This window comes from Colletotrichum truncatum, assembly GCF_014235925.2.
Source record: "Colletotrichum truncatum strain CMES1059 chromosome Unknown Contig_0010, whole genome shotgun sequence".
Classification (NCBI taxonomy): domain Eukaryota; kingdom Fungi; phylum Ascomycota; class Sordariomycetes; order Glomerellales; family Glomerellaceae; genus Colletotrichum; species Colletotrichum truncatum.
Window position 1 is genome coordinate 1,623,534 of NW_027222407.1, and position 12,863 is coordinate 1,636,396.

At 43.3% G+C, this 12,863-nt stretch overlaps 3 protein-coding genes across 3 annotated transcripts; 2 read left to right on the forward strand and 1 right to left on the reverse strand.

Moving 5' to 3' along the window:
* Positions 1-7,666: 7,666 nt before the first annotated feature.
* Positions 7,667-7,777, forward strand: CTRU02_213889 (uncharacterized protein; the record flags this gene model as incomplete). The annotated part of the gene is made up of 1 exon (XM_070206145.1): positions 7,667-7,777. The coding sequence occupies one exon, from the start codon at positions 7,667-7,669 to the stop codon at positions 7,775-7,777; it is 111 nt and encodes a 36-aa protein (XP_070060177.1).
* A 212-nt stretch (positions 7,778-7,989) lies between these two features.
* CTRU02_213890 (uncharacterized protein) lies at positions 7,990-10,929 on the forward strand (the record flags this gene model as incomplete). Its single annotated transcript, XM_070206146.1, has 3 exons — positions 7,990-8,424; positions 8,545-8,645; positions 8,715-10,929. The coding sequence occupies 3 exons, from the start codon at positions 7,990-7,992 to the stop codon at positions 10,927-10,929; spliced, it is 2,751 nt and encodes a 916-aa protein (XP_070060178.1).
* Positions 10,930-11,058: 129 nt separating this feature from the next.
* Positions 11,059-11,959, reverse strand: CTRU02_213891 (uncharacterized protein; the record flags this gene model as incomplete). The annotated part of the gene is made up of 3 exons (XM_070206147.1): positions 11,059-11,307; positions 11,515-11,559; positions 11,954-11,959. The coding sequence occupies 3 exons, from the start codon at positions 11,957-11,959 to the stop codon at positions 11,059-11,061; spliced, it is 300 nt and encodes a 99-aa protein (XP_070060179.1).
* Positions 11,960-12,863: the final 904 nt, after the last annotated feature.

Consider the following 12,863-nt stretch of genomic DNA (forward strand, 5'->3'; position numbering starts at 1 on the left):
CCGTGTCTTACCATTTCCCCGGGTCCGCGGCAGGCCGGGATCTTAACAGTTGTAACCCACATTCCCCACACGCCCGCGGAGTCCCGCTACTTCGGCCTCCGGACGGTCCGGGATCCGCTGTTAGCTTCCTTACAGTCTGACTCTGATTTCAGTCATCTCGTTCTCTTCAGTACCTGCTCTCTCCGGGGTTGATTGGGACTGTTTGTTACGTAGGTATACTAAAAAGTTCACACATGCTTAGAACCGAAAACTCAAGCCTTCAATGTCAGCTCTTATTGACAGTGTCGCCCCATCCATTCTCTAACTCCAAACAAACATGAATCGTGCAACTCAATTTAGGGACCGTCTTTGGTTGTTATTGGGCCCCGTATAACCGGGTTGTGTATCCGCGGAGCCTGGAGAAACAGTAGATTGGCCTATCACTCCTTACGTAGTAGACGCATGTTTCTGGGCAACCTCTTGGTCTTGAATTTAACTAGTGATTTAATCAATTGGTACATAAACTATACGACTCTCGGCTCGCGTTCGGAATGCGCGGGCGCCGACAGCCCCGGAAGCGCCACATGACAGGATCACGAATCCACGCGCGGGAAGACTAATGCGGTATTCTTTTACTTGGCACAACCCATATGACCGTCGATATCTATTAACTCAGAATCGGTCTCTGGACAGCTGGTATATTCAGTCCCTTCGGGCCAATTCTCTGTCCTTCTCCGTCCGTTGATTCTTCGAAAACGCTACGAAGCTGGTTTAACATGAACCAACTGAAGGTGGAGAACGCGGAGGCCGAGTCCCGGTCACCGGGGCTTCGTTCGGTAAGCACCAACTAAGTAGCTAATCGACGAGCCAAAAGCCATGCGTACACTAAATTTTGATACTAATCAACACATTAGTGCGATTTGTGCCGCTCCCGAAAGGTCGGTTTATCTCTGATGCTTCAGCTTAAGCCATTGCACAGCCACCTCTTGTGTCACCCAACGTTCCTAATAGCTACTCGAACGCACAACTATGGTTATTTCGATCAATAATTTACTAATCTCCTTTCTAGATCCGTTGCAGCAAAGGCTCCCCATGTACAGGCTGCCAACAGTCAGGGGTAGCTTGTGAGCGAAAACTTCACCTACAACACAAAACTCACGCACAGAGAGTGTTAATATCTCCAGAGTAGTAAGTGACCATGTTGTGCTGTTGAGTAGCCCAAAAAGTGTTTCACTGTTTTTTTTTTTAACGTACTAACAACCATTGGTGCAAAAGTAGAGACAAAATCGATCGAATCGACGAGCGTTTGCAAAAGATTACGCAGATTTTGATTGACATGAAGAAGGAAGCCCAGACTCCAATCAAACACGAGCAACCAAGCCCTGGGCCAAGACCGCATCCGCTTTTGACACCCGATGTAAAGACCAAATGAGAGACGGCGGTACAATCAAAAAACAGCACAGGTGGTCGACCAAATGGCAAGGAGTATAAGGCGCTGTGGTTGGTTTTCAGTTATTTTGAGTGGTATATGTTGGCCTTTTGTCTCGATTTATTCATCTGTTGTCTTTTACGTTTCGTCACAAGCATACCACGTCCATCTAATCAAGACGTAAACAAATACGGCACAACAAAAAGGCATCATAAAAGGTTCTGTCTGGCATTTTACGAGTGAGTGATGTAGTTTCCACAAAACGCCCGTTGACGCTGCAAATCTTGCAGCAGTAGACTCCCTGGCTACGCCAGCAATACCGATAGCGTCATTTTCTTTCTTATAACCAATTTTCTACCAGGCCATTTCTCTATATCAGGGATGGCTTACGAATTAAGGACAAAGATACTTCCAACCGGCCGCAAATGAACGGACAGTAACATAGTAACCATGGAAATCGTAAATTGAAGTAAGCCTCGATACATCTTTTCTGCCACATATTGATAATATATGAAGAACGCCAGCGAGTAGCCAGCGCTGCCCCAAAGGACAAAAAGCCATAGCACAGTGACACAGCATCAGAATTCGCTATCATCACGTAATTATGCGTGTTCCAATGTCTCGGAAACTACCTCTTGCGCTTTCAGCAGCGTCTCCAGGGCTCAGCAGTGATCTTTCATAGCTTGGAGAGCCATATTTCCGAAGAAATGTCTCAGAAACTCTACAAAACACGACTAGCTCAGCATTTTAGATTGTATCAACTCCTTTGGTCAGAAGAGTAAATGCGGTTGTAGACTCAGAAAGGCTTGTAATATCCTTCAGACTGACAATTGAAAGACTGTTTGGCTAACCTGACACCGCAACCAACCAAAATGCAACTGTTACCATTGGCAGTGGAGCCATCTTTAAATGCAGAAGCCCTATCGTCCAGAACGAACTACTTCACTACAGCATAGTTCTGCTGAAGGCTAATTTGGAAAGCCCTCCTTTTCGATTCTAACTTGGAAGCTGTTGCGATAGTTGGAATACGGAGTCGTGTAGCACTTCCAGCCACACGCCTGCCAGGCTGAGAGGCCCAAGCCTCCTAGACCCACGTAACAGGCCAAGGGGGAATATCCCTACCTTCTAGTTAATAATACTACTTTCAACTATTATGAACTATCGATTAGAACTAATTTACTATTATTTGTTATTTAACGAACGGAATTCCGTTTCACCCCCTGTAAAACCTATACTAATCAGTAGTAAACCTTATAGTTGCTATTAATTTAGTTAACTTTATAGTTACTACTCTACTACGGACAAACCGTAGATTAGCAAGGTTAATACTAGAAGAGACGACTTCTTAAACTAGATACCTAAGCCTAGGTAAAAGTAGGGATTTCGTACTAACGAGAGAAGAAGCGAAAGTAACTAGGATCTACGGAAACTAATAAAAGAAAGCTTCTTTTCCTCGAATCTACTAGTAATCCGATTATTCGAGTAACCTAGGGACTACTATGCTTACCCTAGGCAGGATAAGGTTAATTGTAGCTAATTATCGCTAGCAAAAGCGTTCCATCACGCGTTTTTAATTACTAGAAGAAGAGACCTACCAAATCGACGGTCTTCTAACTTCTTTACGTTATAAAGGCGAAGATTTACAAATCTTATAAAGGATAATAACTTCCCTAACTATAACTATCCCCTACGCGCGGTGCTAATTACGAAGCGCCTGCTAGTTTCTTAATAAATCCCTAGATAAAGTGCTAACCGCAAGGCGCTTGCTATAAGAGACCTCCCTACTAGAAGAAGAATACGCCGAAAGGCAAGTAGAAACTACCGGCGGTAATCCGCTTATATAGCTATATATATACGCCTCCGAGGCTACGGCTTAGGAGAAACATATATAGTTATAAGCGTTATAAGGCTAACTATCTACTAGATTCTAAACTTCCTAATAGTAAGAAGCGAAGCTTAAAGCAAGAAAGAGAGATTTACGAGAGAATCTACGGTAGAACTCTCTCCTTACTAATTCGAGACCTATATATACCCTTATACCCTTCGAGAATATTAGCAAGAACGGCGCTAACGGAAATAAACAACGAACCGACGAAAATCCCCGATTTTACGATTCTTTCCCCTTAAAATCGTAATATCCCGAATCGTCTTTTAACTCCTACTTCTAGGCTTATATCTTATATTAATCGTAACTAACGCTATTAAGGATTAGAATTTAAGATTTTAAATAAAAGTAATCCTTTTATATTATTAAAATAAAGCGAAATTTATAAGAAGGATCGCTTATAAGCAGCGTTACTACTAAAAGCTAATTAACAGTCCTTATCTTATAAAGAATCGAAAGTATAATCGATCTAGTAGTATAAAGCAACTAGGCAATCGACCTTATAAACGCTAGCCTATAGTAACTAGGTTCCTATATAGGTTTCCTACTTAAGACCTATAAGAAGAGGAATCTTATAAGCCTTAAGCTATAGAACGAAGTTTCTCCCGATTTCGCCGACTAGTTAGAAGAAGACTTCTAGAACGTACCTCCCCTAATCCTACGATTCTTTAGAAACTATTTAATTAGTAACAGCGTCTACGTCGAAATAGATAGTAAGAAAATCTTGAAAAACATAGCATTAGCCTTTAAAAAGGAAGAATTCTACTATTAGTTACCTTAAGAACTCGAATAAGGCGTTAAGAGATATCGTAACCTGAAGGCTTTAATAAAAGACCCTAAATTCTACGAAGAGATCACGAGACTGGCAATAGTAGCTAACAGCATAAGAGGAAGAGTCGAACCAACCCTATAGCTACCTCCTCTATAAGAATAATAATAGTAGCAACTACCGTACCGACCGCTATATCCTACGGTCTCTCCGTTAATAGACTTCTAACTATACGAGTTAATAAACCGTATCGGAAAGTAATTAACAGAATTCGCGAAACTATACCCTAACGATATAAAATATAGCGGCGATATATACGATGTACTCGAAAAGAAGATGCTAGTATTCGTAGATTACTATAGAATGCTAGGAATTCATACCTCCTAATATAACAAGGCACTTCCCCTAATACTAAAAGGAATAGCTAAAACCTACTTTTACGCCTCGATTAAAGTAATTAACTTATAACCTAACTTCGAGACTATAATCAACTAATTAAAATCATACTTCGAGACTAGGGAAAGGTAATAAGCATACGTTACATAGTAGAATATAACTACTCTTTCCTAAATCATTCGCGATAACCCTAGAAAGACTAAATCGGAGTATTTTAATATACTATATAATAAATTAAGCAAGATTTAGCCTGGTTTACTATAATAAGATCATAACGACCGATCCCTCTATACCTAACTTCTATATGCTTATAGAGATATTCTAAAGTATATAATAGCGTTATTTATACCGGCTAAGACGTACGAAGGACTTCGTAGCCAATTAATCTCGTCGATCGAGACAGCTACCCGTCTTAACTAATAACAATTCAACATAGTAGCCAACCTACTAAAGCAGTACTAGACCGATAGAACTTTTAACGGTCGAAGGCGTTATTTACGATATAGTCGTTTATTACGAAGTCGATTATTACGAGGAAGAAGCCGTAATAAACCCTTATTACTACTAACGCCTAAGAAGTACTACGTATATAGAAAACCTAACTGCTAGTTAACTAAACATACTATAGAAAAGAGACGAAAAGCATACAAGAAGTTTAAAACTACCTAATATGCCTAGGATACGTTACTTCTAGCATATAGCTAATTTCTTGTCTAATACGAGGGTTTCGACGGGTTAGACTTATAACCTACTGCCGAAGACCCCTAGCAATACTACTATATAACCGAACAAACTAGTGAAAGTAACAAAGAGGAAGAGACCGGCAGCGATAGTCAATTCTAGGTAACCGCCTATTTTACTATAATTGTTGGAATAACGATAATCACATGACCGTACGACAAGGCTGTCACAGGCAAAGGGGTGTATAGGTGGCATGACTAGCACCTGTAACACCTAAATGTCTGAGGAAGGGATCATGGTTTATTACCTGTCATGCACGACTCGTGTCTAGGTATGGACAGAGATATATCTGTTCGTACGGAAGGCAACATCTAGTTAGGAAAGGTAATCACGGAAAATAGAATCTTTGGTTCACCCTACATTTATGACAGTACGATCGTACAGAGAGCCCATTCAACACTGATCAGTGATTGCTTGGCAGTCACGAGTGATTGCATCGTGCGATCACAGATTAGCAAGAGTGAAGAGACAAGATCGAGGTTTTACGGCCGGGCTACCGGGTAGTCTCGTACGCAAGTACGAGGCGAGAAATTCGAAAGAATACCTAAGGGGTCACGCTAGGAAATCTCTTGTGCTAAGAGCCTTAGCCTAGTTGTTGTCGCTGCGGTGAGTCGTAACCGGACAACTAGCCTGAGAAGACGGTTTGTTATAATATCGTACGAGACAGATTCTTGTTGTCGCTGCGGTGAGTCGTAACCGGACAAGAATCCTATCGTGCAATACTTTAGCAAATAGTGTGCGCAACGGCACATTTCAACAACCATCCAACTAGATACCGTACGATACGAAACGGTTGCCAACATGACGACATCAGGAGAACCTGATATCGTACAGCAAGACCTCCTCCAGGAGGAGGAAAATGACTATGAGGTCACGTACGAAGACATGAGTGCAAAGAGTACTATTCCTATTAGTATATGGAAGAAGTCTACAGATCCGAAATACTGGGGAGACTTAGTCGATATCGAAACAGGACCTTCGGAGAAACAATTAACAACATACGTCGGCTACGTAATGATGGAAATCATACACCTAGACCCTCCACAGGAAGTACTTACTACGAAATTGTACGAGGACTTCCATCAATGGTCGCCATACCAATGGGACTTAGTTAACCGGACGTACAAAACCGAGTTCGCACGACTACTTAAACTAAAAGGCTTTCAACTACCTAAATCAAGGACGGTTTCAGAACAATTAGTCGATATAGTCTCAGACATAGCAAAAGGATTCGATTCTACGGACGACCGGGATAATTCCCAGACAAGAACATCAAGCCGTACGAACATTATTACACGCACACCGGTCCGAACCCCAGAGACAACTACACGTCAGACTTTAGCTGAACCAGCGATAGAGTCAATCGAACCTTCGTACGATACCGAACGAGCAAGCAGGAAGTCAAATACTCGAGATCAATCAAGCACACAGAATCTACCCCCAGGGGCAAGATATACCCAGGAGATCGAGAGCTTCCCACAGATACAGGATCGTACAACAAGTATCTATACAGCAAACAGTATTTACGATCTTCCACCACGACGCATAGTCCAGAATGGACCGTGCGAACCAAGCACGATTGCGGTCTTTCAGAAGGGATGGAAGAAAGAGAGGAACTATACTGGCAAACCGTACGATATCCTGTATGACAAGGCCAAGATTTTCATCAGCTTCTGCAGACGATTGCGAATAACAGAGGACCAATACCATGCCGTGTTTCCAGACATCTTAGCCGATCGTGCGGAGGAATTCTACCTCCACCATATCGGGCCAACAAAGAGGTGGGACGAGATTTACAAGATGCTAGATGCACATTTCAATACAGACATCAACCACAATCTCTACTATACAGATTGGACAACATTATCTTTCGTACGAGTTAAACGTGAGGAACCAGACAAGAAACCGATCGAGGTCCTCGAAGCATTATTTGATAAGTTATCTCTCGTACAACGAGCACTAGGTACAGGATTCCAAGGAGAAATTATGCTTCGCACGCAAGTTATCCAGGCATGCCGAGGCGTACCAGAGCTAGAGAACGCCCTCAGTAATCACAAGTCTGACCAGACATGTGAGGAGCTATTCTCTAACTTACGAGCCTCGCTACAAGTTGCAATCGATAGGAAGACAATATCGTACGACATTAACTTTGTCGATAGGCGGTATAATTCCAACCAGAGAAGCAGACATAAGCAACAACCCTACCGAAGACCTCAAGGACAGACGTACGAAAGACAAGACCAAGGGAACATATCCCAAGGAAAACCTACCCGTACGAACACAAGCAAAAGATGCTTCATCTGTAAGAAGACAGGCTGTTGGTCGACAAACCATTCTGATGAGGAACGCAAATATGCAAGAGACCAATACCTACAAGCATGTTATACACTCCACCAGGAGCCGTACGATGATTTTACAGCATATCTACAAGAAGTAGAGGGAGATAACCCTGTTGAAAATATTTCTGATGGTGACGATGATGATACTGGAGACGAGGAGGTTTCAATTTTCCTTACTTCAGCAGCATTCTTCCACCGTACGACAGGGGAAGACATTTTCTCAGCTCCAAAGACAGTAGAAGCAACTCAATTCGTACTACAAGACCCATATACATCAGTTTACCAAGGGGAACTTTGGGACACAGGTGCAGCGAAAGTTTCTACAGTCGGCAAGTCACAGGTCATAGCATACCTCAGGGAAAACCCACAAGCAAAAGTATCCTGGAAACCAGGGTCGGTCTACGTACGATTCGGAGACGGACGCTTAAACACATCAATCGGGACTATCATCATGGAGAATCCAATCGGACGAGTGAAGTACCATATCTTCGAGTCAGCTACGCCATTCTTATTCTCTTTAAAAGATGCAGATAGACTAAAGGCATACTTCAACAACATTGCGAATGTTATCGTACGACGAGATGGGAAACATATTCCAGTCGTACGCAAATGGGGCCATGCTTTTTTCAATCTCAGCAAAAGAGAGTCAAGTATTTTCTTTACGGAGGTACAACTAAGGCGTTTACATAGACGATTTGGACATCCTCGTACGGAACGACTATACCAACTTCTGAAAAACGCTGGACACGACGATATTAGCCAGTCGATTTTAGAAAAGGTCCAGAAGTTCTGTCACAACTGCCAGTCGCACGATCCAGCTCCAAGGAGATTTAAGTTCTCCCTTAAGGACGAGAGCTATTTCAATTACGAAATCGTGGTAGATGTCGTACGACTGAAGGACAAAAATGCCTTACATGTGATCGATACGGAAACAAGCTTTCAAGGAGCAACATTCCTAAAATCCCTTTCCGCACGAGACACATGGAATGCGTTAACCAAATGTTGGATTAACACCTATGTCGGTCCACCAGACCATATCGTACACGATCCGGGGACAAACTTCGCATCTACTGAATTCCGCAAACATGCCGAAATTATGGGTATTACGTGCGATGAGATGCCAGTAGAAGCACACTGGGCAGTCGGCAAAGTCGAGAGAGCTCACGCTCCCTTAAGGCGAGCGTACGATATCCTTCATACCGAACTCAGTCATAATACAGACGATGAGACAATCCTACAGATGGCTATCAAAGCGTTAAACGATACAGCTGGACCGTACGGAATCGTACCAACACTTCTGGTATTCGGTACTTATCCACGTATTAACAAGGATTCACCACCATCACCAGAAATCGTACAACGGGCAGAAGCCGCCCAGAAGGCAAGGAAGTTACTTCAAGGCATCCGCGCAGAGGTTGAGATCAACCGTGCGATCAATACAAGGAACGGTCCTAATATTCAACAAGTCTTATCCCTCCCTATCCAGAGCGAAGTCATGGTATGGAGAGAAAACAAGGGATGGACCGGACCGTACGAAGTACAGGGGATTGAGGGACATAATGTAACTGTGAACATGATAAACGGACCTACACAGTTTCGGGCGACACACGTCAAACCATACTATAGGGACGATACACAACCCCAGGAAGAGTCTGAACCAGACGTCGCACGGCAAATCCCTCAACCACAACCAAGGAAAAGAGGACGGCCAAAGAAGGGTCAAAGAAGGGCCGTACGACAATCCCCAAGACATTTTCTCACTCAGAAAGAGAAAGACAACTACGAGTTAGCAGTAAAACTCCGACTTGACAACATAATCACAACACCAGGATTACCGTACGAAGAGTCGGATAGGATTGAGATCGACGCGTTAATCAACCAGGGAGTCTTTACCTTTATTCGGTACGACCCAGACAAACACTCCAACATACGGATCTTTCGTACACGAATGGTTAGAGAAATCAAAAACAAAACCACGAAGCCGTACGAAAAGTCAAGACTAGTAATCCAAGGATATGGTGACCAGGAAAAGGAGGAAATCCTTACACAGGCACCAACGATCCAGAGGATGAGTCAGAGACTACTCCTCGCCCTTGGACCTACCCTCGTACGAGACTTCAAGTGTCAAGGAGAACTCAGGGATATTACGCAGGCATATACCCAATCGGACGATCCATTAAAAAGAACAATTATCGCACGACTTCCCAGGGAACTCGAGGGTAAATACCCAGAAAGAACACTCCTACATATCGTGAAGCCGCTCTACGGATTAGCAGAATCAGGTCTTTACTGGTATAAGACGTACGCTACACACCACAAGGAGGACCTTGGAATGATAGAGTCAACGTACGACCCATGCCTCCTTTATACTACGACAGGAGCAGACGACTTTGGTATCACGGCAATGCAAACAGACGATACAATGAGTTTCGCAACAGCAAGTTTCTCCGTACGGGAAGAGGAACAATTGGAGAAGAAGGGCCTTCGTGCGAAGCCGAAAACAATCCTATCACATAACCAAGAAGTAGATTTCAATGGCGGCAGGATTCAGTCGTACGAAGACTACTTTACTTTCTTACAGAAAGGACAAGTTAAGCAGCTCAATACTATAGAGATAGATGCACTTGATGCACGACAACAGTACGTTTCGCAGCGGGCAAGGGGCGCATACCTTGCTTCAATATGCCAGCCAGAGGCATCGTACGATTTAGCAGTCGCAGCTCAGATCAAAGAACCAAGTAAAGAGGACATTGAAGCTCTGAACGTACGACTTCAATGGCAAATAGACAACCCTGATCGAGGTCTTAAATATATTCCACTCGACTTCGTACGAACAAAGATGTATATCTTCACAGACGGATCATTTGCAAATAATACAGACCTTTCATCACAGCTTGGATTTGTTATCGTACTTGCAGAGGAAACAGCTCGTACGACGACAGACTTTGAGATCAATGGAAATATTATCCACTGGAGCTCAACGAAATGCAAACGAGTGACTCGAAGCGTACTAGCTAGCGAACTATACGGAATGACTACAGGCTTTGACAGTGGCATATCGTTAAGCAGTACCTTGAACCGGATTCTTCGTACGCTCAACCTCCCAGGAATTCCAGTCGTGATTTGTACAGACTCAAGATCTCTGTATGAATGCCTCGTACGACTAGGAACTACTGATGAGAAAAGACTTATGATCGATATCATGAGCCTGAGGGAGTCGTACGAGAAGAAAGAAATCTCAGAAGTGAGATGGATCGATGGCAAAGACAATCCAGCAGATGCTTTCACAAAGAAGTCACCAAATTCAGCGCTCGAGCAGTTAATTACGACAAGCAAGCTCAGGATAAGAATCGAAGCGTACGTGGATAGACTTGGGGGAAAAGACGAATGACAATCAACTCGTGCGATTTTACTATCGTACGAAAACCCCAATACCAAGATCCACCACCAGATGTTAGTCTATGAGAGCCGGACCCTTGAGATCATAGATAACCACCGTACGAATGAACCAATCCCCCAATTACTCCTTCTCAATCAGCTGCGGGTTGTGAGAAGAGCCAAGGAAGCTGCCAGAGGTGCCGACACCACGACCAAGCTTGCGACCAGGCGTACGGTCGGGCTGGCGAGCGCCACGGGCGTACGGCTTCCGATAGTTAGAGCGACGGGGAGACTCATCATCATCATCGTTGTCGGAATGGTTGCTACCACCAGACGAATCGGACGAACCATCCTCCTGACCACGGTGAGAGCAACGAGCGCCGTGCGACTGCTAGACGCATTCCGCACACGAGCCATCAGAGAGGGTCCTGAGACGAACACACTCCCGGAATCGAGGAGAGCCAGAGGTCGCACACTTGCTGGCGCAAGCAGGCATCGTACGACCTCGAGACTGAATGATGATCGCGATGAAGTAACTAGAGCGTCGTATGATAGAGGCGACGAACTCTTGAACGCTCATGTTGCTAGTCATACGCACTTCAATGTCGTGCGACGGCAGGGCAAGAGCATTACGTTCATCGTTCTAGACCATGGTTAGAAAACATAAAAGGGAAAAAAAAAAAAAAAAAGCGTTGAATGAGAATGATTGTTCAACGTACGAAGAGAAGAGAGAAGAAGTGGTGTACGAAGAGGAGAAAAGGTAAGTAAGAGGAAAAGAAGAAAAGACGCGTTTTTATCATTTCAATACGGAAAGCTCTGCCTAAGTAGGCAGAAAAAAAAAAAAAAAAAAAAAAAACAAGAAAAAGTGAGGTGAAGCAATAGAGGAAGGCACGTAGGACACGCGACTTACTCAACCGACAAGAGAGGAAGGCGTACGAGACGACTTCCTACATTCACCCTTACGACACATATTAATCAAGTAAAGCTATTACGAACTGGAATAGCGCAACCTAATTGGACAAAGGATAGGCACGTACGGTCATAAAAAGAAAAGTTGTGAGTGTTGGAATAACGATAATCACATGACCGTACGACAAGGCTGTCACAGGCAAAGGGGTGTATAGGTGGCATGACTAGCACCTGTAACACCTAAATGTCTGAGGAAGGGATCATGGTTTATTACCTGTCATGCACGACTCGTGTCTAGGTATGGACAGAGATATATCTGTTCGTACGGAAGGCAACATCTAGTTAGGAAAGGTAATCACGGAAAATAGAATCTTTGGTTCACCCTACATTTATGACAGTACGATCGTACAGAGAGCCCATTCAACAATAATAGTAATTAATAGCAATAGGATCGCTACGATCTTAACAGACTAGTTAACCTGCTATGCTATTACGAAAGAAGACCTCTTCCGTAACTAACTAGAACTAAAAAAGCTACCTTCGTAATTTATACTCGAGGGACGCTACTCTGCCTAGAACTTCTAAGGGATCATGCCCGACTCGGGCGCAGCAGGATTCTCAACCGCTAGCTACCTACAATTCGTAGCCTTATAACAAATTTACGAAGGAATTACGTTAAATACTAAGGCGGCTAGCAGCGTTATAGTAAAATTCGGCGATAGGATACTACTAGAGTCTATAGGGACTACTAAAGTGCTAACGCCGTTTAGAAGCGTTAAATTTCACGTTATTAAGACTAATACTCCCTTCCTTATATGCCTAGGAGATATAGACCGATTAAAAGTCTATTTTAACAACGTTACGAATACCTTTATCTAAAGAAACAAGGTCGTACCTATTATTCGTAAATAAGGCTACCTATAGTTATTACTTAATAAGGAGAAACTACTCGTCTAGAACTACCTTACAAACGCTAAATTACGATAGGTTTACTATCGCTTCGGATACCTATCTATTTAACGATTATATAAAGTGCTT